Genomic DNA, 23,619 nt, shown 5'->3' on the forward strand with positions numbered 1-23,619 from the left:
ACTTGGGGTTGGGCTCTTTAGAATTTTTTGCATCACCAAGAAACCACATTGCAACATGCTAAAAAAAAAAAAAAAACATTCAGAAATTTTTAGTTATAACATGGCAACACCCTCATCATTGTGGTGATGGGGAGTTTTGTATGGGCGAGCACCGAGGTAAGGTAAGGTTATTGTTAACAAAAATCGTATAAACAAATGGGTGTAAAATGGCAGCACAAAACAGAATAATAAATATAACCTGTTTCCACATTGCTATGTGAGAATGTAAAAATTTCTATATAATATTCTCTCCTTTTTTTTCCAGAACATTTCAACCGCCGTGCTCAGAAGAGAAGCTGTGCCGTATGTGAGAGACGCCCAGCAGAGAACAGAGGAACAGCTGGAGCACCTCTTAAAAAGTCACACTTTCATGTTTATCCGAGAGACTTTAAAAGGACATTCCTGACAAACATTTGCTATTTTAATGTTGCTGTAGGGTTAGGTAAGTTGTGGGAAAAGGGAAAAAATATATTACGTTAACACTTGCAAGTCCCAATTACATTTTATAATGTTATGAGGTGTTTTTGTTATTGGTGATGTTGTTGATGATGTTGTTAGTGTCGGCATTATTTGGCTGTTTTTTTATTCCTCTTTTTGCTTAGACTACATTGTAGTACAGTTTAGAATAAGTACATATGTGAACTTCTTTGTACTGACTAGAAGATGTACTAGCTTCCACTGAAGCGCAGTAAAGTATAAGACATTCCTTATACTAAATCACTTTTCACTGAATTGTTACACTGATCATATCATTTGTATCATAAACTGGTGTTTTAGTTAGAGAGATGAAAATGTGAATTATTCTCACTAGTAGTCTCAGATTTGACCCCAAATTATGTGACAGTTTTGACCTGGCTGTGTTAAAAAAGCTCTCAGTGCATAACCTGGTTTGAGGATCCTTCATGCCTTGTGTCTTTGGGATGACCTGCTGTTTTTGGTCTATCAGAGTTCTTACATCTTTTCGGCGTCTATCTGGCAGCAGAGGACAGAGGAGAAGATCAAGAAGCCTTTGATGTGTTGCCCACTGCAGGCGTTACAGGGATATGGAATATGATTTCTGAAAAATGTAACATCTACATTAAAAAGTAACATCTGGTTGAAATTCACAGCAGGGAGTGGTATGATTTATGAGGTGAATTATTTTGAAGTGAAGTAAATAGATTGTTCATTAAATTATTTTCTTAAGTAAACTAAGCTTTCTTGACACTTTGATATATTTGCTTGGTTTTGTGTATCAGGGATACAAAAGAAATCAAAAAGAATTTAACAGTTTAGGTTTCCATTCCCCTTTAAAATCCCAGCTCCTTAAAAGTTCCAATAATGATTATATTTAGGGCTTATATAATGAAATAGTTGTGAAAATCGAACTTTTTGCTGTATGTTTTGACGGAAACCAGTTCAAAAGTGTGATTTCGAAAGTCAAATGTATTTTTAATTCACTAAAAAGAATGTCCAGGAGTCGAACTACTGGATGTGATGTTTGATTCACTACAAAGAACCGTCTCAAGAGTCATTCGATCCAGAGTCAGGCTGCCTTGTGTTTTTGGTCCACTAAAAAGAACCGTCTCAAAAGAGGGATTCGGCCAGGGGTCAAACTAATGTTTGCGCTGTGTGTTTTTGATTCGCTTAAAAGAAATGGCTCAAAAGAGTGATTCGTTTGAGAGTCACAGATCGCACTGTGTGTTTTGATCAACTAAAAACAGCTGCCTAAATAGAGGATCTGTTTGCGTTGTGTGTTTTTCATTCACTATAAAGCAAGTGATTTGTTCAAGAGTCAGAATACACTATTCACACTTTGAGTTTCAGATCCACTGAAAAGAAAATACTACAAAGAGTACGCTAATTTATTTGGGAATCAGTAAGACATGTTCCTGGATCATACAGGTTTTGAACGACATAAGGGTGAGTAAATTACAGAATTTTAGGTGAATTATCGCTTTAAGGATTTACATTTACATTTAGTCATTTAGCAGATGCTTCTATCCAAATTGATTTACAAATGAGGACAATGAAAGCAATCAAAATCAACAAAAGAACAATATGCAAGTGCTATGACAAGTCTCAGTTTTTTATTATTATTATTATTATATAACAAATAAAAATAAAAAAATTTAATAGAAAAATAACACAGCAAGCTAGTGTTAGAGGCCTTTTTTGCTTTTTACTAAGTGTATAATAAAAAGAAAACAAATAGAAAAAAGGGAAGCTGGTGTTTGTTTGTTTGTTTTACATTTGTTTTTTGTTTTTGTTGTTGTTGTTTTAGAATAAAATTAGAATAAAGCGTGCTAGAGTTAAAGTGTCGAATAAAGATCAAAGAGATGTGTTTTTAGCTGATTCTTGAAGAAAGACTCAGTTGCTCAGACTGAGTTGGGCAGGTCATTCCACCAGGAGGGAACATTCAATGAAAACGTCTGTGAAAGTCATTTTGTGCCTCTTTGGGAGAAAAGCAAGCTTCTAAAGGGCAGGTTAGTCTGAAGTAATGAATTTAGGGTAGATTTGGCAATGTGGTCTGAGAAAGTCAGCTGATAATCAATCACAACTCCAAGGTTTCTGGCTTTTTTTAATGAGTTATGGTTGATGTACCTAAGTGGATGGTGAAATTGTGATGAAACTATTGGTTTGATGGAACCACAAGCAGTTCTGTCTTGGGAAAGTTGAGTTGACGGTGATGGTCCTTCATCTAGACAAGCTGAAATGCAAGCAGTTACCATCGGATAATCAGGATGGATTGAGAGATAGAGTTGAGTGTCATCAGCATAGCAGTGATATGAAAAGCCATGTTTCTGAATGACAGAACCTAATGATGCCATGTAGACAGAGAAGAGAAGTGGTCCAAGAACTGAGCCCTAAGGCACCCCAGTAGTTAGATGTTGTGACTTGGAAACTTCACCTCTTCAAGATACCTTGAAGGATCTATCTGAGGGGTAAGAGTCAAACCAGGAGAGTGAGGTTCCTGAGATACTCTTTGCCAATAGGGCTGACAAGAGGATCTGCAGGTTAACCGTGTCAAAAGCCGTGGACCGATCCAGCAAGATAAGTATAGAAGATTTGGAATCTTTTTTTGTCTTAGGGCTTCAAAACTGAGAGCAAGACAGTCTCGGTTGAATGTTCACTTCTGAAGCCAGACTGTTTGCTGTCAAGGAGGTTGTTCTGTGTGAGAAAGGCAGAGACTTGGTTGAACACAGCTTGTTCAAGTGTTTTTGCAATGAAAGGAAGAAGGGAAATCGGTCTGTCGTTCTCTAAAAGAGATGGTTTAAGGGTGGGTTTCTTAAAAAGTGGGGTTATATGAGTCTGTTTAAATGCTGAGGAAAAAACTCTGGTGTGAAGGGATGCATTAATGATGCGAGTAAGTGCAGGTATAACTGCAAGAGAAATGGCTTAAAGGAGATGAGATGGAATAGGATCAAGCAGGCAAGTAGTAGCATGATTAAAAAGGATGAGTTTGGAGACTTCTGCCTCAGACAGTGAAGAGAAGGACATGAACGAGTGTATGTTTGCTAGTAAAATGTGCTTGACAGATTGTGGTGTGGAAAATTTTGCACTGATGGTTTTTATAAATAAAAATGTGGCAAAGTCATCAGTTGTTAGAGTTGATGAAGGAGGGGGAGGAGGAGGACAAAGGATGTAGGTAATTAAAAAAGGATTAATCCTTATTCTAAAGGATATAAAATAATGTATAAGACAAAAGACAATAAGACAAAAATATGTGTGTTTTTAAGTAATAATAAACAACCTCTATCCCAGTATTATTCAAGCTAATAAGCAACTATTTAATAGTAAGAATTGGACACTAAAGTGTTACAAATATTCTTATTGAGTCACCAAAGTATTTAAAGAGAGAAGAGTACATAGAAAGCATACATTTTTTAGGTTAGACTAATTATAATTTTTTTTTTTTGTATGTTAAATCCACTATTGCATTGTATATAAATGTTCTACAGTCTACACACAGTATTAAGTCAAGGGAAAGTAATTAAATTACAGTAACTAATTATTTAGTAACTAATTACACCCAACACTGTTGTTCAAGTTAATCTCAGGACTCAGTGTCCCGGGGCTGTGGAATACAGTAAATGGCATTGATATTTCTGAAGAACTTAATGAGGTGTGCTTAATTTGCACAGTTCCGTTTTTCAATATAAATATAACAATGAAACTTTTTTTTATTTTTTTATTTTTTTTTGTAGTGTTAAAACTCTTTCCGTATCTTCAGAATCCTCCTGGTTACACATCAGCGCGTGTCTCTAGTGCCACCTGCTGTCTGAGCATCCACTCCGAGCCTCTTTACCTGACAAATTTAGCCTGAACTTGCTTCCTTTCGTTCTTCTCGTCTCCTGTTCGAGCCATCATCACAGTCCACTCTCACAGGTAAGTCCTTATGAACTCAAAATGTTTATCGGTGCTAAACTGTAGAACTGCCAACCTGAATTCAGAATGATTGCACAAATGGTTGATCCTAGCGTGACATTTATTTTAGATGTGCAAGATTATATATAGTGTCGTACCTTAGTTTAATGTACTCTAACATTTGATCGTATAAAAGTCTGACTCATCTGGACATTTCAGCCTGTGTGTACAAAACACACTGGATAAATCAAACACTAATAGGATATAATGCCTTTTGAAATCCTTATGTCGTTATTGATTACATTTAAGAACTGCAGTTCAGCTCTGATGATCAAAGATTCTCATATACCATCTCTCACCTATCAACCTCTACTCACCCGCTGTCTTCTCTTCATCTGAACCATCTGGCACCTCTTATTTTTTCATGCTTGACCAATCTGTCACCTTCTCACAGGGAAAGAGGGTTTCCTAATGCATCTGAATAATGGAATGTATATAGGAGGATTTTAACTTGTATTTTAGCTTCTGAATCAAGAGGAGGCTGAGAGGCAGAACGCCAACACTGAGGCACACCTTGAGTTTGTTTTCCCAATCCAGTGCCTCTGTGATGAACAGAAGTTAATTAAAGTTCATATAAGCTTTGGATTTGTGTCAGAACTCTTAGGGTCATCTCATCTACTTTTTTTTCTGTAGTAAACCAGGGCTTGGAAAAATGTGCATGTAAAATAATGTATTTATTATTTACTAACATGTATTATTTTAACACTTATTATTTATTTAATTGTCATTAAATATTAATGCATTTTAATTATAGTAATTAAGTTTTAATTAATAAATGAAGACTTTCATTCATTAAATGAATCAAAAGTGACAGAAAAGATGTTTATAATGTTACAAAATATTTACATTTTTATTCAGCTGTTTCTTTTCATCAAAGAATTAAAGGAGAAATGGCTGCTGAAAATTCAGCTGTGCAATTATAGAAATAAATTACATTTTTAAATATAATAAAATCGAAATCAGTTATTTTACATTAAATATTAAATTATTTAAATAATTAAATATTTTTGAATTCCTTTACTACATTTTTTCACTATATAATCAAAAATAAAAATAAATTGCCTTGAGAAACATAAGATATTTCTTTAAAAAAAAAAAATGTACTAACACCAAACTTTTGAACAGTAGTGTATGGTTTAAACTACTTTTGTTTAACCTTGCTTAAATATTAACAATTTCATAAACTCATGTTTACTTAATAGTTGCCATTTTCTACACTTGGATCAGACATCGTGTAGTTGGGCCTGATGTGGCAATAAGACTCTTTATGCAGAAGAATCTCAGTGCACTTGCTGGAATAAATTAATTTATAATTTTTAAATAAATCAAGTAAAATTGCAACTCTGTGAATGTATTAACAGGAATGAGGTCTCATCTGACTCTTTTTTTTACATAACGATTTCACTGACTGTTAAGTGATAAATTATGGATCAATGGTGTCAGTCTCATTCTGTAAATGCCTCACAAAGCAAATGTGTTTAAAATTTCAGATGGAAAATCACTAATGGAGAAAACTGAGTAATATTTTGACTTTGTAGTTCACATTTATTTATTTATTACTTCAAATGAACCAGTTAACTGTGTATTATTTTTTAGCTTTTAAAAGAGGAGAGAATCTTTAGGAAGTGGAGGAGCTGTTGTTTGCACCCATATTTTGTGTTAATTGCATTTACATTTGTATTTAATTTGTTAAAAACATATATATAGTATAGAAATGCATGATTTGTAATGTAACACCCCTTGTAATGTAACACCCCTCAATTCAGAGCAAATTTATATATTTTGTTACATTACTGACCTTAAATTTGGTTATAAGATAAATGACTTTATCATTAGAGAATATGATGTTAAAATTACAATGATATCTGTTGATCTGGTCAGATAACCATGAAGTCATTGACCCAGCCTGCTGCTTTTAATAGATAGATTAAAAAAAAGAGAGCGAGCTAAATGACAGACTTTCACGAGCCCCCGGACAGAGGTCAGCAGAGGTCAGGTGGTCATGAAATGTCGTGTCAACATCCTGGTGCAATGCACGTCCTGAATAAAAATGGTTCAGTGTTCAGGTTTTGTTGAGAGCAGCTCTGGCTGATCTCAGTGGAAGCATGCTCATGCTGACACTGAGCCTTCTGCCAAAACAAGTACGACAGAGGCCAGAGAAAACATAACATTAAAGAGCTATAGTTCTAATGCAGAGGGAGGCTGGACTGATTATTTGCTCAGTGATATCTTCAAAGATGTGACTTTTTTTTCCTAAGTTTCATCTTAAAAATGTAAACAATATGAATTTATTATTTTGGTTTATTCATGTTTTAAGCTTTAAAGATGCATGAAGTCTTTTGTGTACGTTATGACTAGTTTTTTGATTAATTCGATAAAATTCTATCAATAATTAAAGGAAAAGTGTCTAGTAATTGAGGGTTGCAGAGAAACGCTTGTAAAAAAAAAAAAAAAAAAAAAAAGAAAGAAATGTAGGTAATGTGCACTTGTAGTGTAAATGTCTAAATGTGTCTATAGGGCTGTCCGCAGAGTATGATGATAAACTCAGAGCAACAGATGCTAACAGCAGTGGATCACTTAATCGCACAGCACTGACCATCCTGACAGGAAAGATACGGCCAGGCTACATATCAAACATATTTCACTTCAAACACGTCTATGAAGTGTCTTAATGTCACTCAATGAAAGCAGTAACTGAATCCTGTGAACTTTAACACACACACACACCTGGTTCTTTCTCACTTTCAGACACTGATTGATCTCCAAGGATTTGCTCAGGGAGATAAAATTAGGAAAAATATGATTTACCATCTACCATTAAACCCATAAGAAGGAAGTATAATCTCTCTATGAGTTCTGGTTCTTTTGCATCTAACCGCTAATGTAAATCAGCTTGGCTTTCTGGATTCCAGGAAATGTTTTGGCAATTAAGCAGGTGTCTTGGTCTGAATCCGAATATCTGCTTTCGATGCACCTCTGTTACCAAGCAAAAAAAAGAAACGAAATAAAAATATTAGAGGCATATGTTCCATGTAGCACACATATTGATGCATTAGTCAATGGCCATCTGTTCATTTAGTAGCTGACCTGTTTAATCCAAGTGGCCTTTCAATACATATGTATCTCTGTACATTGAAACTATATAATAGAGGATCTCTGTGTACAGTATCTCCATATGCACCGAGTAGGTCATTTTAGAGAGAAACTAATTATTATATATCAGCTATTATATATTATTGTCCTTGATTTTGGCTGAATGTAAGTCTTTCTTTTGCATGTACTGTATATAAAAAGTGAAACCGCATTTCATCTGGGTCTGGGTCATTTTGACTCTGAATCAACATGAATCATGCCGGTTGTTATTAGACTTTGACTCTGACCTGAAACAACATGACCCGTTCCTATAGGGCTTATCACTTTAATTCCATTGTTTAAAACCTGCCTCTCATTTACACGGAAGTTTCCAATACAGGAAACTTGTAGCAGCCTTGCAGTTCTGCATCCAAATTATGAAATATGCATGCTTTTCTTTGTGAGATGAACAGTGATAAGTTATCATATAAAAATTCTGTACAGTTTTCGGGACTGGGACTGTGCTTAGGCTGTGCAAGGCCAATTCACCACAACCTCAAGAGAATTCACACTCACCGCTTTGCTGTAGACCTCAAATGAACCTAACAACATTATTTCCTTCAGTTTAGAGCAAGCATGCACAAGTGTTAAAATACAATTTTACATTGACTCAAGAAGATTAACTACAATTTTTATTGTCCCTCCCAAAGTTAGTAGTTAAAAATAAATCCACAGGTTTGAATTAGCCAACATGTAGAATGCAAACATAAAGTATATTATGTAAATGCATTAATTGGCTTAAAATGCAAAATTTAAATTTATGCAGTGGCCTATATAGCATGTCTCTTTATGTATAAAAGAGTTCTTGAAGTTTGAAGATTGCTGGTTTAGAGACGAGTGAAGCAGTCAGTCAGAATGTTCCTGTATTTTCCACCAGATGTCACTAAACATACAATATACACAAATTACTTCTGACACATATATAGTATTGTATCAGACACGTTTATAAAAATTGTGTATGGTAATCGCACGGAAACGTTTGGCATTTTAAAAAGAATTGCCTGGATGAGATATTCCTTATTTAAAGACACGAAAGTGAATTATTAAAGCACTTTAAGTCTGGTTAAGTCTCTTTACTTTTATTCAGTAACCTTAGAAAACGCTCGAGTTTTACGTTAGCACTCTAGAGGGGTTCTAGTTGTTGCGTCACATCCAGGGGCCCCCGGGGACTCAGCTAGATGCTGTTGGGCGTGACGTCACACACGAAAGTTTGATACAATGCCCTCCATGTTTAGGGGAAGTTGAGTGTTCAACTGACAACAGCAACATGTGACGTAGCGAAGACATGTAGGTGATCAATGGATTTTTTACTTAATTGACGCGACCGCTTGGAAAGCGAAGGCTCGCTGAAACGGAGTTTGACCTGTGCAGTTTTTTGGGTGAATGGTTCGTGTAACACCTAACTCTAAAGCGGGCTGCTTTGGGTAAAGCGTGAATCGGAATTAGTTTCTACCGGGTTGTTTTTTGGACTCTTTTTGTAAAATGAAGAACCCGTTGGACAGACGCTTTTAGGACTGTTCTTCGGCGAATACTGGCGAGAGTCAGGCATCGTCCGTTAGACAAGTACCAGAATGATAAAGCCCAAAGTGGGTCGGATGTTTCTGGCGACATGCGTCGGATCGTTTTTCATTCTTATATTATACTTCCAGAACATGTCAAGATCAGGTGAGTCTTACTAATAAAGTAGTGATGTCTGATTCGTGAAGGATCTGTTCTTTTGAGTTGGATATTTTAAATGAACTAGATCATTTTGGCAAATTGGACCGAAACTGCGGTTCTGGAATAACGACACGCGCACTGAACCATCAAACCGTTCCATTCGGTTCGATTCGTATGATCAGATGTCAATTGTTTGACTAATTAGCTTGTATAACAGTTTTGTCAACACGCACATAACAGTTTCGTTTTAGATATGAAGACATGTTTTTACTGGAGACATTAATTGTTGGACTATTAACTGTAAATGTATTTCAACCGCTTAGCTTTAAACGCTGTATCAATGTTAAAAGAAGAACCGACCTTATTTCAACCGTATTTCAAAGTTGAAGGTCTGTCATATGCAGGCTGGGTATGTTTTTATTTCTGGGTCCAGTCAACGAATGAACTTGATACATGAATTACAATAAAATTAATAGAAAAGATTAGGTTAATAAAATAATCCTATGTTTATGTTTATATGTATCCTTTTTATCCTTTTTTTTTTTTTTTGAAATAATGTAATATGCAACATCCAACCCTGTCAAATGAGAAAACCTAACTATGTGACAAGGAGACGATTATGTATGTGATTCCTGCAAAAACATACGAATTTATCACTAATTTGCTCAAATGTGAAATAGTTACAAAAATTGCTATAAGATTGTGTTGGCTAAGCTACATCCGTGTATCTACTGAAATGAAGTTAGGGCTGTGAGCTCAGAGCATATTCGGCTGTAAACTTGTTGTGCAGCTAATTATTTTAATCGATGGAAAAAGGAAGTTAGATAACATGTTTCACCAGCCAAATGTAGGTTACAAATCAGACTTCTTGCAGCAGGTTGCGACCACATCCTAAATTCGGTCTTGGATTGATGACATTCGCCTTTTTAAACGTTAACTGTGGGCACTGATGGTGCAAGTGCATTTTAACCCATAGCTCCTCCCAGGTCTGGACATCGTAAATGTCTTGGGTCAATGCCATCAAGGAATGGTCATGCTAGTTTGCTTTTTGTCATGCTAGTAAATAATTGTCACTATGCATTAAATGGTGTGATCTTTAAAATAGCCAAAAGGTTGTTGGTTTTAATCCCAAACAGGCTGATCCATTAATAATTCTGTAACTTTCTATAAGATTTTCTATTTTTCACTAGTTAACAATACTGTTCTAACCTGTGTTGAAAGACTTAAAATGACCACTTACACTGTGAGATCTTTGGCCTTGTTTGCACCTGGTTTTTAGATACATTTTCAGTGGTCTGATCACATTATGAGCTGAGATGCAGTACCGATTACACCTGGTCTTAGCATGCATTTTTAAATGCATCTCCTGTGACCACTTGTGTTCAGATTTCCTCACATCTTATATTGTCCGGAGGATGAATATGATGACTGAAACCATTATGCTGTTTATGAGCGAGCAGGAAATGGAAGCAAATGGAAAGGATATTAATGTAACAGCAATTTCAATCATAATCTGTGTGTGGCACAACATAATGTAGCTTAGTTGGAATCGATTGTTTTGGCGTGCTTGCTCAAACCATGTCCCATAATGTTCACAGTTTATTTATAAACTGCAAAAGATCAAATGCCTTTTTGACTACCTCTGGAAATGAAAATCGAAAAGCTCAAATAATTTAGCCTGTATTTAACATTGTCCACTCGTGGTTGATGAAAAGCATATTGATATCAGGTGTCTGAAGAATTGACTGTCAGATTAAAATCCCTTGAAAAATCGAGTTAGCACCTTAACGTCAAATATTAGTCAAGACATGATCAAGATGCTTTAACAAAATTTTGAATTCAGTTAGGATGGCAGATTCTTCCAGTGTTAATTGGGTAAAAATATAAAATTAATCCCACAGTGAGACTGTCTGATGTTCCATTGGCATGTCATATCAAGTTTCTGACATCAGTTTGGTTTTGCGTATTTGATTGGTGTTTTGTTTTTTAGTTGTTGTTTTTTTTACATCAAACCAATGTCTTTTCTACGCCAAGTGCCTATGGCAATGATTTAGTGCATTACCGTCACTTCCAACTAGTTAAAGTTTAGATAACACAGACATGCATGCCACATTAAAACAGTTCTTCTGACATACTAAAACATCAAACTGTCTTTAGAGTGCACACGTGTAGAATTCAGCCTGCAAACAAAAAACGGCTGTTGAAACCCGCTGGAAACAAAGCAGACAGAGAGAAAAACTGCCCCTGGAATGTTTGGAAAGCCCCCACTGGGAGACTCTGGGGCATTCCAAAACCTTTTAAACCATTCCCTTGATGCCGCGGAGAGGAACGGATCACCTTGAAGAAGGATAGCGTGAGATTAGAGAAGAAGGGGGAATTAAAGGTCATTGGCTTTGGCTTTCCCCAGAGTTTTGGGAAAGGCTTCATATGACCATGTGAGATTTTTCAACCAAAGATTAATTAGATTCATGACAGTTTACGGAGGTAAACCTGTGCTGTGACTGTCATTTATGAGTATTGAAAGCACTTGGACAAGATCAGAAGCAGCATGGGGTAGTAGTGAAGTATGTAACCACAAAAGATGTGTAGATTATGGTTTCCTGTGAATTATATAAGAACAAATAAAGATAACTGGTAGTGATAGCTAATGTTTATTTCTTGAGTCTTTTGTTGAAAATCTTATTATACAGCCAAGATTGCAAAGCTGGCTGTCAAAATAACTTATTTTGTGTTTGACAGAAGAAAGAAACTTATATAGGTTTAGAACAACTAGATTATGAGTAAATGATGACAAAATGTTCATTTTCAGGTGAAATATTCCTTTAATCTCATATTTGTATAGTGCTTTTTACGATACAAATCATTGCAAAGTAACTTTACAAAAAATTAAGTTTCTGTGATATTTAGTAGTAGCTTATCAGTGGTGACTGTCAGTTTATGTACATATATCAGAAGTTTTCAGAAAAATTAATACAAGACGTAGTCAACCAGACAATGAACACTACTAACAGCAATTATTATATGGTGCAATCAAACTTATAACAATATTTGTCGGTTCTGTGTGTTGTTTCAGGGTTAGCATCATCTGGGGTCCTCTAAGTGTTGGCATCATCTTTTCTCAGGTGTTCTGGATCCAGACAGAAGCTTGTGTAAATCCTAGTTACCACGAGATACTAATCATGTGGCAAAACAGAGAAACAAATAGAGACATAATTAGCATAGCTGCTGTTCCAAAAAAGTAAAATTAATTTTACTTTAAGCTTGAGGCTGGCTGCAAAAGGGAGTCAGTCCCATAGACTCCCCATGATAAAATGCCCAACTTTACAGCAGCAAAAAACATGTTTACAGCCTGGTTCAAAAAATGATTTTGGTCTATATTGCTAATTTGCCCTTCATGACAACTGTGAGGGGGGTTAATTTTTTATAACTCATCCGTTTAAATTATATTAAGCCTTAAAGTTCTGCATAATTAAGGGGCGTGGCCACTTGAGTGACAGGTGGATTGCCGCTGCTGACAATGAACACTACTAGGAGGAGCTAAACTATTTAGGGCCTTATAGGTAGGTAATAATAATTTGTAACTGATACGGAACTTAATAGGTAGCCAGTGCAGAGACTGTGAAATTGGGGTAATATGATCATGTTTTCTTGACCTGGTAAGGACTGGTAGCTGTTGCATTTTGGATTACCTGTAGCTTGTTTATTGAAGATGCAGGACAAACACCAACAAACGGTGCATTACAATAGTCCAGTCTAGAGGTCATTAATGCATTAACTAGCTTTTCTGCATCAGAAACAGTTAACAGGTTTCGTAGCTTGGCAATGGTTCTAAGATGGAAGAATGCAGTTGCTGTCTAATATAACACCAGATTTTTTACTTTTAGATGAAGTAACAGTTCATTCGTCTAGTTTCAAACTGTAAACCATACATCAATGGAGAGCCTATTTATTCAGCTTTCAGATGATGTGTGAATCTCAATTTCGAAAAATTGACACTTGAACATAGTTAAAGTGATTGTATGCTCACGTTTTCATACAGTGCATTATTTGCTTAAAGCTTTTCTTTTTTTGGCTCATAGACAGTTATTTGCTGTGCCACACCCCTTCAATGGTCACACGGTCACACTTCACAGGAAGTTTGGCTATGCTGTATAGCACTGTGACCTCTTTGCTTCTAAAAAGTGGTTCCAATAAAAAGAGCTGATACGAGTGATCTTAAAAGTAGTGCTCTCTAGGTGTCTTGGCCTAATACTAATACAGCTATCAGTAATTACCTTAAAATGGCTTTTGTGTTTATGTATGTTTCTTCACAAAACCACTTGATAACCGTCCTCAAGTGTTGGCACATTTATCGTGTGATCAAGTTCGCAATAGGAAAGTTGTTTAATCATGAAATATTGAATTTCCCCTCATTCTTCCACCGATATGCTTCTTTTTACCTGAAGCCAACATCAAGAAAACTAGTCCTGCCAAAAGGCAACCAGTGATGTACGCACATTTAAGGAAAGTTTAGTGGTTTGTCCATGAGAAACATATGGAGCTGCTTCCCTTTCTTGCAGTAAGTGACTGTGAGTCAGAGCAAAGATCGAATACTCATCTGGGCTGTGGGTGAGCTCTTATTTAAAAACCTTTTTGACATTTCCAGTACTTGAGGGTCATTTCTTTGACCTTGGTGCCATCACACCCAATGTGGGCAATTTGAAAGTAAGACGATGTATTCGTCCTTTTAAAGTCTCAGAGTGGACTTCTTGTTCTCATCTGATAATACTGTGTCTGCTGAACGTGCCGCAGTTTCATTGCTTATCTTACCACCATCAGTTTCTGCTGTTCGTTGTTTACAGAGGCAACGTAGCTGACTTCGCCACTCGTCAAACTTCTTTTCTCTTGTTTAGTTTGACATAGACAGTCTGATTAATCTCAGTTGAGCATTTTACTCAGCTCCCTCAGTTCATTCTGGTAAAACTGCATATTTAAGCATAATATTAAAGTAGTTTTAGGTATTCCTGATGTCGATTTTCAAAATTGCTTATAGCAGCAATGAAATGGGAAATAGTCAACTTGTTGTCCAACTAGACAGCTGATTATAGAGGGATACAGCGTTCATTTCTTCACGGATAATTTGTTCCGAAGCATTTACACCGCATGGCTGTAAAACATGAGCTCACCCTTTACCATCAAGCAAATGTCCAATGCTCATATGTGAGACTGTTGGAAAAGTTTATGAAATTCATTACTCCAGAGGCCTGGATGCAAAACTCTTTTTATCCTTGAAAATTGAGACACAGTATAAAGTGATTGAAAGTCAAATTGGATTTCGGATTTTTACTTTTTGCAGTAATGCAGCCTAAATTGCTTTCTAAATTGTTTATGTGACTTTTACTCATTTTACGCTTTAGTTGTAGTTAATTAAAGTGATTTATGCTCACACAGGTTGGAGTCAGCCTTATCGATTTTGGGATAAACCACCTCGGACGCTACAATCTGAGAAAAAAATGAACTGATTTGAATGGATGGTTCAGCCAAAACTGAAAAGTCTGATATATTTTACTCATCCTCATGTTGTTTCCAAATGTGTATGACTTGGTCTCTTCTTTAAGAACGCAAAAGAAGAAATCTTGAAGAATGGTTTGTTTTTGACTCCGCTCCGATATCGTTTGTGTTCTTTCAAAGAAAAAGTCATTCAGGTTTGAAATGACAATGGTGAGTAAATGTTGACAGAAGTTTTTCAGTGCTCTGTCCCTTTAATGTTTGATTAATGGTTGATGGTTTTGATGTTCTCTTGCACAGATAAATACACTTGCAACAGTTTAAAAAACACTTTCTGACAGGATCCTTCAGGCACATGCGTTTGGTATAGCGTCATCAGCCATCGTTGGTTTGTCTAAGCATTACATTACCCATAAAATGACATAACTCTGCGAGTCGTTCTGCTCTACGGGGCCAAGTTTCCCAATAGACCCGTTTTAAATTTTATGAGGAACTGCGCACAAGATGCTTTTGATTTAACATGCATTGGTCAGTATCCCGCCAGCCCTCTTGATCCTTCGCTATTCCTTTCAGACAGCTGAGACTGAAGATAGATTTTAAGCCGTCAGTGATTTGGATAAAATAAACAAATGACACAAAGGACATGAACAGATTGTTTGATTGCCAAAAACTAGCGCTCGTTTGGATAGAAGGCAGTTTCTTGATGTAGAACAGCTTGGGAGACGCAAGTTTGTTGTATCTTCTCTTTCAATTTCTTAATTTCTTAACTTCAGGACTGGGAAAGAGAGAGGAGCTTAATAAATAAGGGGAATTTCCAGCCTAAAATGGAATTTTGGGATTTGGAATTAACAGTCATGTCTCTATGTTAGTCAGGGATAGAGTGACACCCTCACACTGAGGCTCTGAAGAGAAAGATAGAAGCACAGTCTTTCTTCACCTTTTCATATCACTTACATCTCTTTCCCTCTTCTCAATTCCATCTATAGTTATCAGAGTAAAGCTCATACTGTACAGCAGGATGCGCTGGGCCACTTTGAGTGGATGTAATTTTATCCAAATCTCTGATTAAACACATTTCATACTTGATAATGGATTCTGCTTTATGGCATATTAAGGCACGCATTGGAGTTCTACTTAGTGTGCTTGGGGCAGAAAGGAAAATAATTGCTTTAGTTAGAAAACTGTTCCCCTCTGCCCTTTATGGCAAATAAAACTTATTTTTACAGAAACAGGTCTCTGTAGGTATTCATTAGAATTTCAGCCTAAGCATTTTAATTATTTTGCACTGTAATTTGATCAAATCAGTAATTCTCAATCATGTTCGTTCTTGCTTCATAGCTTACCATTTCATTACTGCTTCAATTTTGCAGCTCCTGGAATTATGGGGTGTTTACATATATAGAACATACACCATAATTTAACATTCAAGGTTTGACAGAAATAAGAGGGAATGCTATGGTTTGCTGTATGCTATATTTGTTTTAATGAAAACTTTTAATCAGCAAGGATGCATTAATTTGATCTAGTGACCGTAAAAACGTTTACATTGTTGCAAAAATTCAGTTTCAAATAAATGCTCCATCAAAGATCCACAAATATATATCTCAAAAATGTTAAGCAGCACAAATTTTTCAATAATTTAATAATAAGAAAGGTTTCTTGAGCAGCAAATCTGAAAATTAGAATGATTTCTGAAGAATCATGTGACACTGAAGACTGGAGTAATGGCTTCTTAAAAATCTAAAAAAAAAAAAAAAAAATATATATATATATATATATATATATATATATATATATATATATATATATATATATATTAGTAGAAATCAGTGAAAGTAAACATTTTTATTTTAAATTGTAAAGAAATAAATAATATTATATTACTGTTATTACTCTATACCCCAACCTTTTTGAATGGCCATGGAAAAATTGTCAAAGAGCTACAATGTTATACAAAAAACTCTTGTCCTTGAGCCCTACAATGTACAAAAGAGGAAGCTGACAAACTAAAAGTCACAGTAAGTCAGTTTCATATTTTTCTGCGGTATCTTAACCTACATCTTAATATACTACTGGAAACCGTGTATTTGAAGCAGCAGTTTCTGGGAAAATACGCATGAGTCAAGACTTGTGGCAAATGGTTTTAATGCACATTTTGTATGAATAAGAACAACTTGTGAAACGTTCTGATTTCATCATCAGACTAGTTTCTATTCTAATTCTGATGGGTTTCATGACACGAACGATGCTTCCTGACATCACAGCATCCAGGAAACACGAGCTCTTATGTTTCCACTGTTGTTTCAACCAGAGTAACGTGATCCTCAAGGTCATTTGAATGTGTTTTCATATTTAGACTATAGGGGCGAGAGCACCAGCTGTGAAGACAACTGAGAAGATAAATCATTCGATTGTAAAACAAAAACTCAAAAGTCACCGCTCAGAACAAAAAACTCTCTCCACACGAGGCCGAGCAGAATTCGATTAGTAAGGGAGCAGTTGCAGTACCGCAGGAGGGCTTCCTGCCCATTACCTTGCAAACTTTTGATAAAAGCCTGCTGATTTGTGTGTTGTCCTCTATAAACCCTCACAGGCCAACATAAATGGCCATAAGCCTCTGTAGCATTCCAGCAAACAACCTTTGTTGTCGCCGCCTGGCCTCGGTTGACTTGTGGAACCTCACTCATAGTGCATACTAACAAGGCTAGAAAGAGACCTCATTGTTACCCACCTTTGGAAGCCGTTTAGCTTTTTGTCTAGCAAGTAGCTCGGATTGTTTTGAGGAACTCATTTAGCAATTCTTTGGGTGATACTGTGTTGTTTCTAGTCATCATTTAACTTCTATTCTGTCTTTTTCTTCTAGCAATTCTCTAAGTTACTATGTTCCTGTTTAAAAAAAAAAAAAAGAAGTCACAAGAGGAAGTTAGCTTGCACGTCATTCTGTGGTTGTGAATCAGACAGCTCTTAACGATCTCTTGCATACACTTCCTTTTTAAAAAAAGATTCTCATCTGTTGATAATGATTAGGAGTATATTGTAAAAAGACATAATTTTGCGATGGCAGCTCTGATATGTTGGTGCTTGGCACAGATATCAGATTATGGTGTTTGGTAACACAAAATACTTCCTTTTTTATGACTTTGTAGACTAACATTTAGCAACTTCGTTATCTGTTGTGAGGAAACCGACTTCACTGGGTCAGAAATATGAGTTTTTACAACAAATAGGAGCATATTTTACCTCAAATATTTCACATTGGAATGTATATGAGCAGCACAGCTCAAGACTGTATGCTATCCTTTTTATTCATTCACTGAGCAGGTCTGATGTATTGGCTGAAAGGCAGAGGTTTTTGAGTGGGTGCTAGTCATCTGGCGAATTAAGCAATCATGAATTTTAATTAAGTTTTATGACTAGATGCTCCCGGAAGGTTACCAAGCAACATCTTCATGTCTGAATTAATCAATATTCACATGCTTTAATTTTGCAGCTTATTTATTACACAGGGCTGATTAGTGAACTAGCCGTTCAGATTCTACTAGTTATTTAGAGTACTTTTTATTATGCTCTGGCTGTTTGTTTTTGAAAACTGAAGTATGCACATCCTTAGCATAGACTTCATTGTGCAGAAGAATTTCACTTGCAGATGTTGCACTGTCACTCTTTACTGTAATACAGTAATAAGCCCAAAAACAAGAAAAATAAGCACATTTAGACTTAGTTGACACTGTGGAAGTTATTTATTTACACGAAGTGTTGGCTTATTTATAGTTTTATAGTTGAATAATGAATGTATGTAATGACTGGGAAAGCCATTAGCGTCTGCTTTCATAGCACAAACTTTGGTCTGCATATGTACTCAACCCCCTCCCATTTCCTTCTTTCTGCCTCTTCCATGTCTTTTCATGTTCTTCCCTGTTCTTCTTCCCTTCCATTTTTCATCTGATTTTAGCATCATTTAAAAAAAATGTTTATTGATATAAAAAGACAAAAAAAAGTTCCCCCACATCTTAAATGCCTTTAGTTTGTCCTGAGATTGATGATCAGCATTTTTTAGGTTTAAGCACTTCCTTTCACCGACCATTTACTGAAAAGGATCATTTTGGGTATTTATTTTTTTATTGTTAGAAGCTATTAACAGAAAGTGTCTTTTCTCTTTTTGCCATGATTGCTTATACTCCTCCACTCTCTCAGTGTCCAGACTTGCTAGCCTGTGCTCCATTTCTAAGCATTTAAAGTATCCCTTTGACTTAGCTGGCACATGTGTGAAACCAATCACTTACGTTAGCAGCAAGGGCCCCAACACAGACTGAAGAAGTGTGTGTGTGTGTGTGTGTGTGAGAGAGAGTGAGAGTGGGTGAGACGGGGAGTAATGGGGGAAGTGGCTTAGACTGAAGAGAACAGACTGTTCCTATAGAGAAAGCAAATGTAAAGGAGGAATTTAATGGCCGATCAGCTAGGTGCAAGAGTCAGAGAAGGCAGTAATTGTGGACCAGCCTGGTCCCCATATGCTGAGAATTAACAGCTCTAATCTTTTATAGCTCAATAACATGATCTTACAGACAAAGCGCTTTGATCTCTGCTCTCTCCACACAAGGTCATGAATCTCTTAACCCCAAAAAAAACTCTTTCGCAGGAAAATTCGAGTGGTGCTTGTACATGCAGAACTTGCGGTCACAATAATGGGATGTACTGTAGTGAGTGGTTGCCAAGGCAGTGCTATGTGGTTGTTAGGGAGTTCAGAAAGATTTTTAGCATGTTGCTATGCAGTTTCTAGGGTGTTCTGGGTGGTTTCTTTAGTCCACATCAAAAGACCCCTCCTTTGAGTCTCTATGATATTCTGGTCAATATAAGTTCCTTTAATACAAGCTAATGCACTCAATGTATTGTTAAAAGATGTTTAGCATAAATTAGTAGTACAGCTCTCAATGCAATATGCACAATGAAGTTTAAAGCTTAGGGGTTAGAGGCTTGTTCTTTCCTGCACTGACCATATGTAATAGCAATACAATAAACCAATTTAAAAAAAACTAATGTTTAATGGATGTCTAAATGTTTTGCTTTTGGAGATATTATCTTTCTGTTGCCATCTCTTATCTTTTGCATTTGTTGTGTACTTCTAGCTTCTGAACAGATTTCAGGCTGGAACAGTTTCTCAGTTAAATCAGGAAGAAGTCCTTTGCAGACGCTACAAGAAAATGACCAGGTATGTATTTCAGCAATGAAATGGGGGAGGGGGGTTGTTCTGATTAACTGAGGACAGAGTGCTTTTTTCAGGTCCCTGGTGTTGAAGGGACAGATTTTAACAGCAGTGGAAGTTGAATTACTAAAAAAAATAACCTCACATTCCTGGAGAGGTTCAATTCATTCACCCCCAACACCTTATTGTTACACAATCATCATCTCATAAATGCACATGCAAACCATCTGACAAAATGAAATTATATGTATCACAACTGTGCCAGGGTTGTACTTAACATAATTCAAAATAAAATGTTTTAGACTGCTCATGTTTTTCCAAATCTGTACGACTGACTTTCTTCTGTTGAAAAGAGAATAATCCTAGATACTCTTTTCATATAATAAAAGTAAAAGATAACTGGGTCGGTCGAAATTGGCAAACACAGTATATTAAGACTAATCCGCTTAACTTTAATTTAAACCCATACAATTATCTTGGAGATTTACAGAATCTGTTCATTGTGTAATGGAAGCAAACAGCCAGGATGCTCTCTTGTTTTACAGACAAAAGTGAGTTGTATGGGTTTAGAATGACATGATGTGAATGATGGCAGTCTTTTCATTTTTTGGTGAACTATCCCTTTAAAGGTCTGAGTGTAACGTCAAAATAAAATCCTTCTAATTTAAACACTACCAACTCATCAAATCCTATTATATTATCGCTGTTATTAAACCCATCTGTGGCTCATCCCCCAGGCAAAACCGTTATCCTCCCACAACAGCTATGTGCCTCATGGTTTCACAAGAACTTCCTTCAAACGGCAACTGTCGTATCACATAAAGTCACGCAAATACATGTCTTCGCATGTAGTGCAATCTGTGGTTCCCATAAGTGCACTGTTTAGAAATCCTACATTCGGTTTCAGAAGAAAAGACTTCAGTTTTAAATAAGTTCACTCAAAAATTTAATTCTCTTCTGAAACCGTGTGAATTTTTTTTTCTTATAATTTCCTCTTGTACCATTCCTTCCTGTCCTCCAGCTGGAGCAGTCTGCAGTGCAGGCCACTCTGCAGGGTCGAAGGCAACTTCTGGAGGAAACCTGTCGCACCCACACCCGCAAAAGACGCGTACTTGGCCCAGAGGACCTCCGCCATCTCATAGTGGACGATAAACACAAGTTATTGTATTGCTACGTCCCCAAAGTGGCATGTACAAACTGGAAGCGTGTGTTGATGGTGCTAACAGGAAATGGGCGCTATCGCGAACCACTGGCTATTCCAGCCAATGAGGCTCACGTTGCAGGCAACCTGCGTTCGCTCTCAGAGTACACCACGGCTGAGATCAACAAGCGCCTACGTACATATCTAAAGTTCCTCTTTGTGCGTGAACCCTTCGAAAGACTTGTCTCGGCATATCGCAACAAGTTTACCCGTAGCTACAACACGGCCTTCCATAAACGCTACGGGACCAAAATCATCCGGAGGCATCGTGCGGACCCCCAGGCCGAAGCACTGAAAAAAGGCAACGATGTTTCCTTCGAGGAATTTGTGTATTACTTAGTAGACCCCCAGACTCAGAGAGAGGAACCGTTCAATGAGCACTGGGAAAGGGTTCACTCCCTTTGCCACCCTTGCTTGATCCATTACGACGTGGTGGGCAAGTACGAGACTCTTGCACAAGATTCGCGCTACATCCTGAAGTTAGCAGGTGCCGATGGAGAGGTCAAATTTCCGGCAACGTCCAAAAGCACCAGGACCACTGGTCACATGGCCGCCAAGTTCTTCGACAACATCAGTCCGTTTTACCAAAAGAAACTCTTCAACCTTTACCGAATGGACTTCTTGCTTTTTAACTACTCTGTGCCGGCATACTTAAAGTTGAAATGAGGGTTTCAGCAAGTTTCAACTGATCCATAACTTGCGGGCACTGATGCTAAAACTTTTGCTCTTGTGCCTGGATTCGAGTGAATTACCTGAGGGGGAAGCTGTAGAAGATGCGCCTTGGATGTGGCGTCGCCCTCACTCCCTTGAGGCGAAATTCAGCTTTGTGAACAGATTAGTGTTGGCTGGGGTGTTTCATCCCATCCCGAAAGTTCATAAAATACTGTCTGTAATTCCTTTGGCTTTGGTAACTTGTGACCGAGCTCCAAGTATGTGCCTTTGTCCTTCTGAATGGTGATAAGTGAAGCGGGATTCTTCATCAACAGACAAATGCTATGAATGTTTCATCTCCTTTAATCTTCACCACCCAAGAGGATATTTATGGTATTGTTTACGTAGCATATTTATTGTGGATTTTGCTCTTGAACTGAAACCAACAAAGCCTTGATGTTAATCTCGAAGAGATTCCTTGAAGCTGATCTCAAAGCCTCCTTTTTAACATTCCCTGGATACAATTTCAGACCTTAACCTTATGCACAAAGGTAGTTTCCAAGTCACAAACTGTCATCTGTTTCAAGCAGATAGATAGTAACATATTAGAAGGAGACCAGAGTAAGGGATGAATTTAGACTTTTCCTGCATTGACAAACTTGACAAGGCTGTCTACCTTGGCCAGTTTGGCTACTCTGGAAAGAAATGGTGTTCTCAGAGTCACCCCTTTATTTAGCATGCACCGGGCTGGGTAAACAGTGCATAACTGTGGTTGGGGAAAGGTAGACGCTCATCAGTGCGACTCTTGTTAAGTTGTGGATGCAGGGCATTGCGGGTCAAACATCAGCATGATCCTGGGAGGAAACACTCAACTTATGAATTTATAATAAGGGTTAAAGTGCAATAAAGGTTTTTAAAAAGGTACCAGTATGTGTTTAGAGGATTATCTATCCCTTAGAACTCTTAAAGTGAGAGAAAATCAATCCCTGACAGTACAGTTTAGCGACTTTTGGGTCATTAGCACTTGGTTGAAATGACCCCGAATAATTTTGGTATTTCTTCTTATCGGTGAAAAAGGCTAATGACTCATTTTTATGGTTGAAATGATGATGAAATCTTTAGAGAAAGGGTGAGAAGAAGGAGTCGGACTAATATCTGGCTGTCAGGCAGACAGGTGCACAGTGGGTACCTTGTGTGCCACATTGCATAACGAACCTTCCCAAATTGCTCTTGGTAATGTTTTGTTGGAAAATATTTTCTATCTAGCTAGTTAAAAGAGTCTATTTCAGTTTTGAGCTGGAATATTACAGACTTTTGTAAGGACAAGGGAGTCATCTATAAGTCTAGGTTTATAATTCATTTCAAAGAGCAATATATTTAATCATTTGGAGAGGAACGTCATGTCTTGATTTGAAAGTTACAGGAGTCCCAGCGCTTTTGTCCTGCCATAATGTCATTATTATGATGTCAAATTATGAATGTGTTTGAGGATTCATATGAAAAATGTGATTGTGGGACAGCCTTTAACTGTATGAGCTGAGCTGTTGAGAGTGTAGCAACAGTATGTGCCATTTGTGATGTAACTAACAGTTTGCACCTGTTTTGAAAGCTTGTGGGCATACATGTGCTGCAAAACTGTGAATGTCAAGTGTGCACTAGACAGTAAGGAATTTTGCTTTGAAGAGGTAAATAAACTTGTACATTTTCTTTTCAGTGGACAGCAGGGAATACATCAACCAACTGAGATTATTTCATGGGATTACTTTTGTTGTTTTTTTTACATTGAATTATAAAGGCAAACTGCCTCTGTTTTTTTTTACTATTTTAGGGACCACAACACTCA

At 36.9% G+C, this 23,619-nt stretch overlaps 1 protein-coding gene across 1 annotated transcript; it reads left to right on the top strand.

The window, feature by feature from the left end:
• Window positions 1-8,790: 8,790 nt before the first annotated feature.
• Window positions 8,791-23,494, top strand: si:ch211-236h17.3 (carbohydrate sulfotransferase 11). The gene is made up of 3 exons (XM_052594023.1): window positions 8,791-9,243; window positions 19,848-19,930; window positions 20,946-23,494. Exons 1-3 carry the CDS (start codon window positions 9,150-9,152, stop codon window positions 21,789-21,791), a joined length of 1,023 nt encoding a protein of 340 aa, XP_052449983.1. The 5' UTR covers window positions 8,791-9,149; the 3' UTR covers window positions 21,792-23,494.
• The last annotated feature ends 125 nt before the right edge of the window (window positions 23,495-23,619 follow it).

Source organism: Carassius gibelio, chromosome B23 (assembly GCF_023724105.1).
Source record: "Carassius gibelio isolate Cgi1373 ecotype wild population from Czech Republic chromosome B23, carGib1.2-hapl.c, whole genome shotgun sequence".
Classification (NCBI taxonomy): domain Eukaryota; kingdom Metazoa; phylum Chordata; class Actinopteri; order Cypriniformes; family Cyprinidae; genus Carassius; species Carassius gibelio.

Coding starts and splice junctions, on each gene's coding strand:
- si:ch211-236h17.3 (XM_052594023.1), top strand. CDS start 9,150: ATGATAAAGCCCAAAGTGGGTCGGATGTTTCTGGCGACATGCGTCGGA. Junction 9,244..19,847: donor CCAGAACATGTCAAGATCAG/GTGAGTCTTACT, acceptor GTGTACTTCTAG/CTTCTGAACAGATTTCAGGC. Junction 19,931..20,945: donor CGCTACAAGAAAATGACCAG/GTATGTATTTCA, acceptor CCTGTCCTCCAG/CTGGAGCAGTCTGCAGTGCA.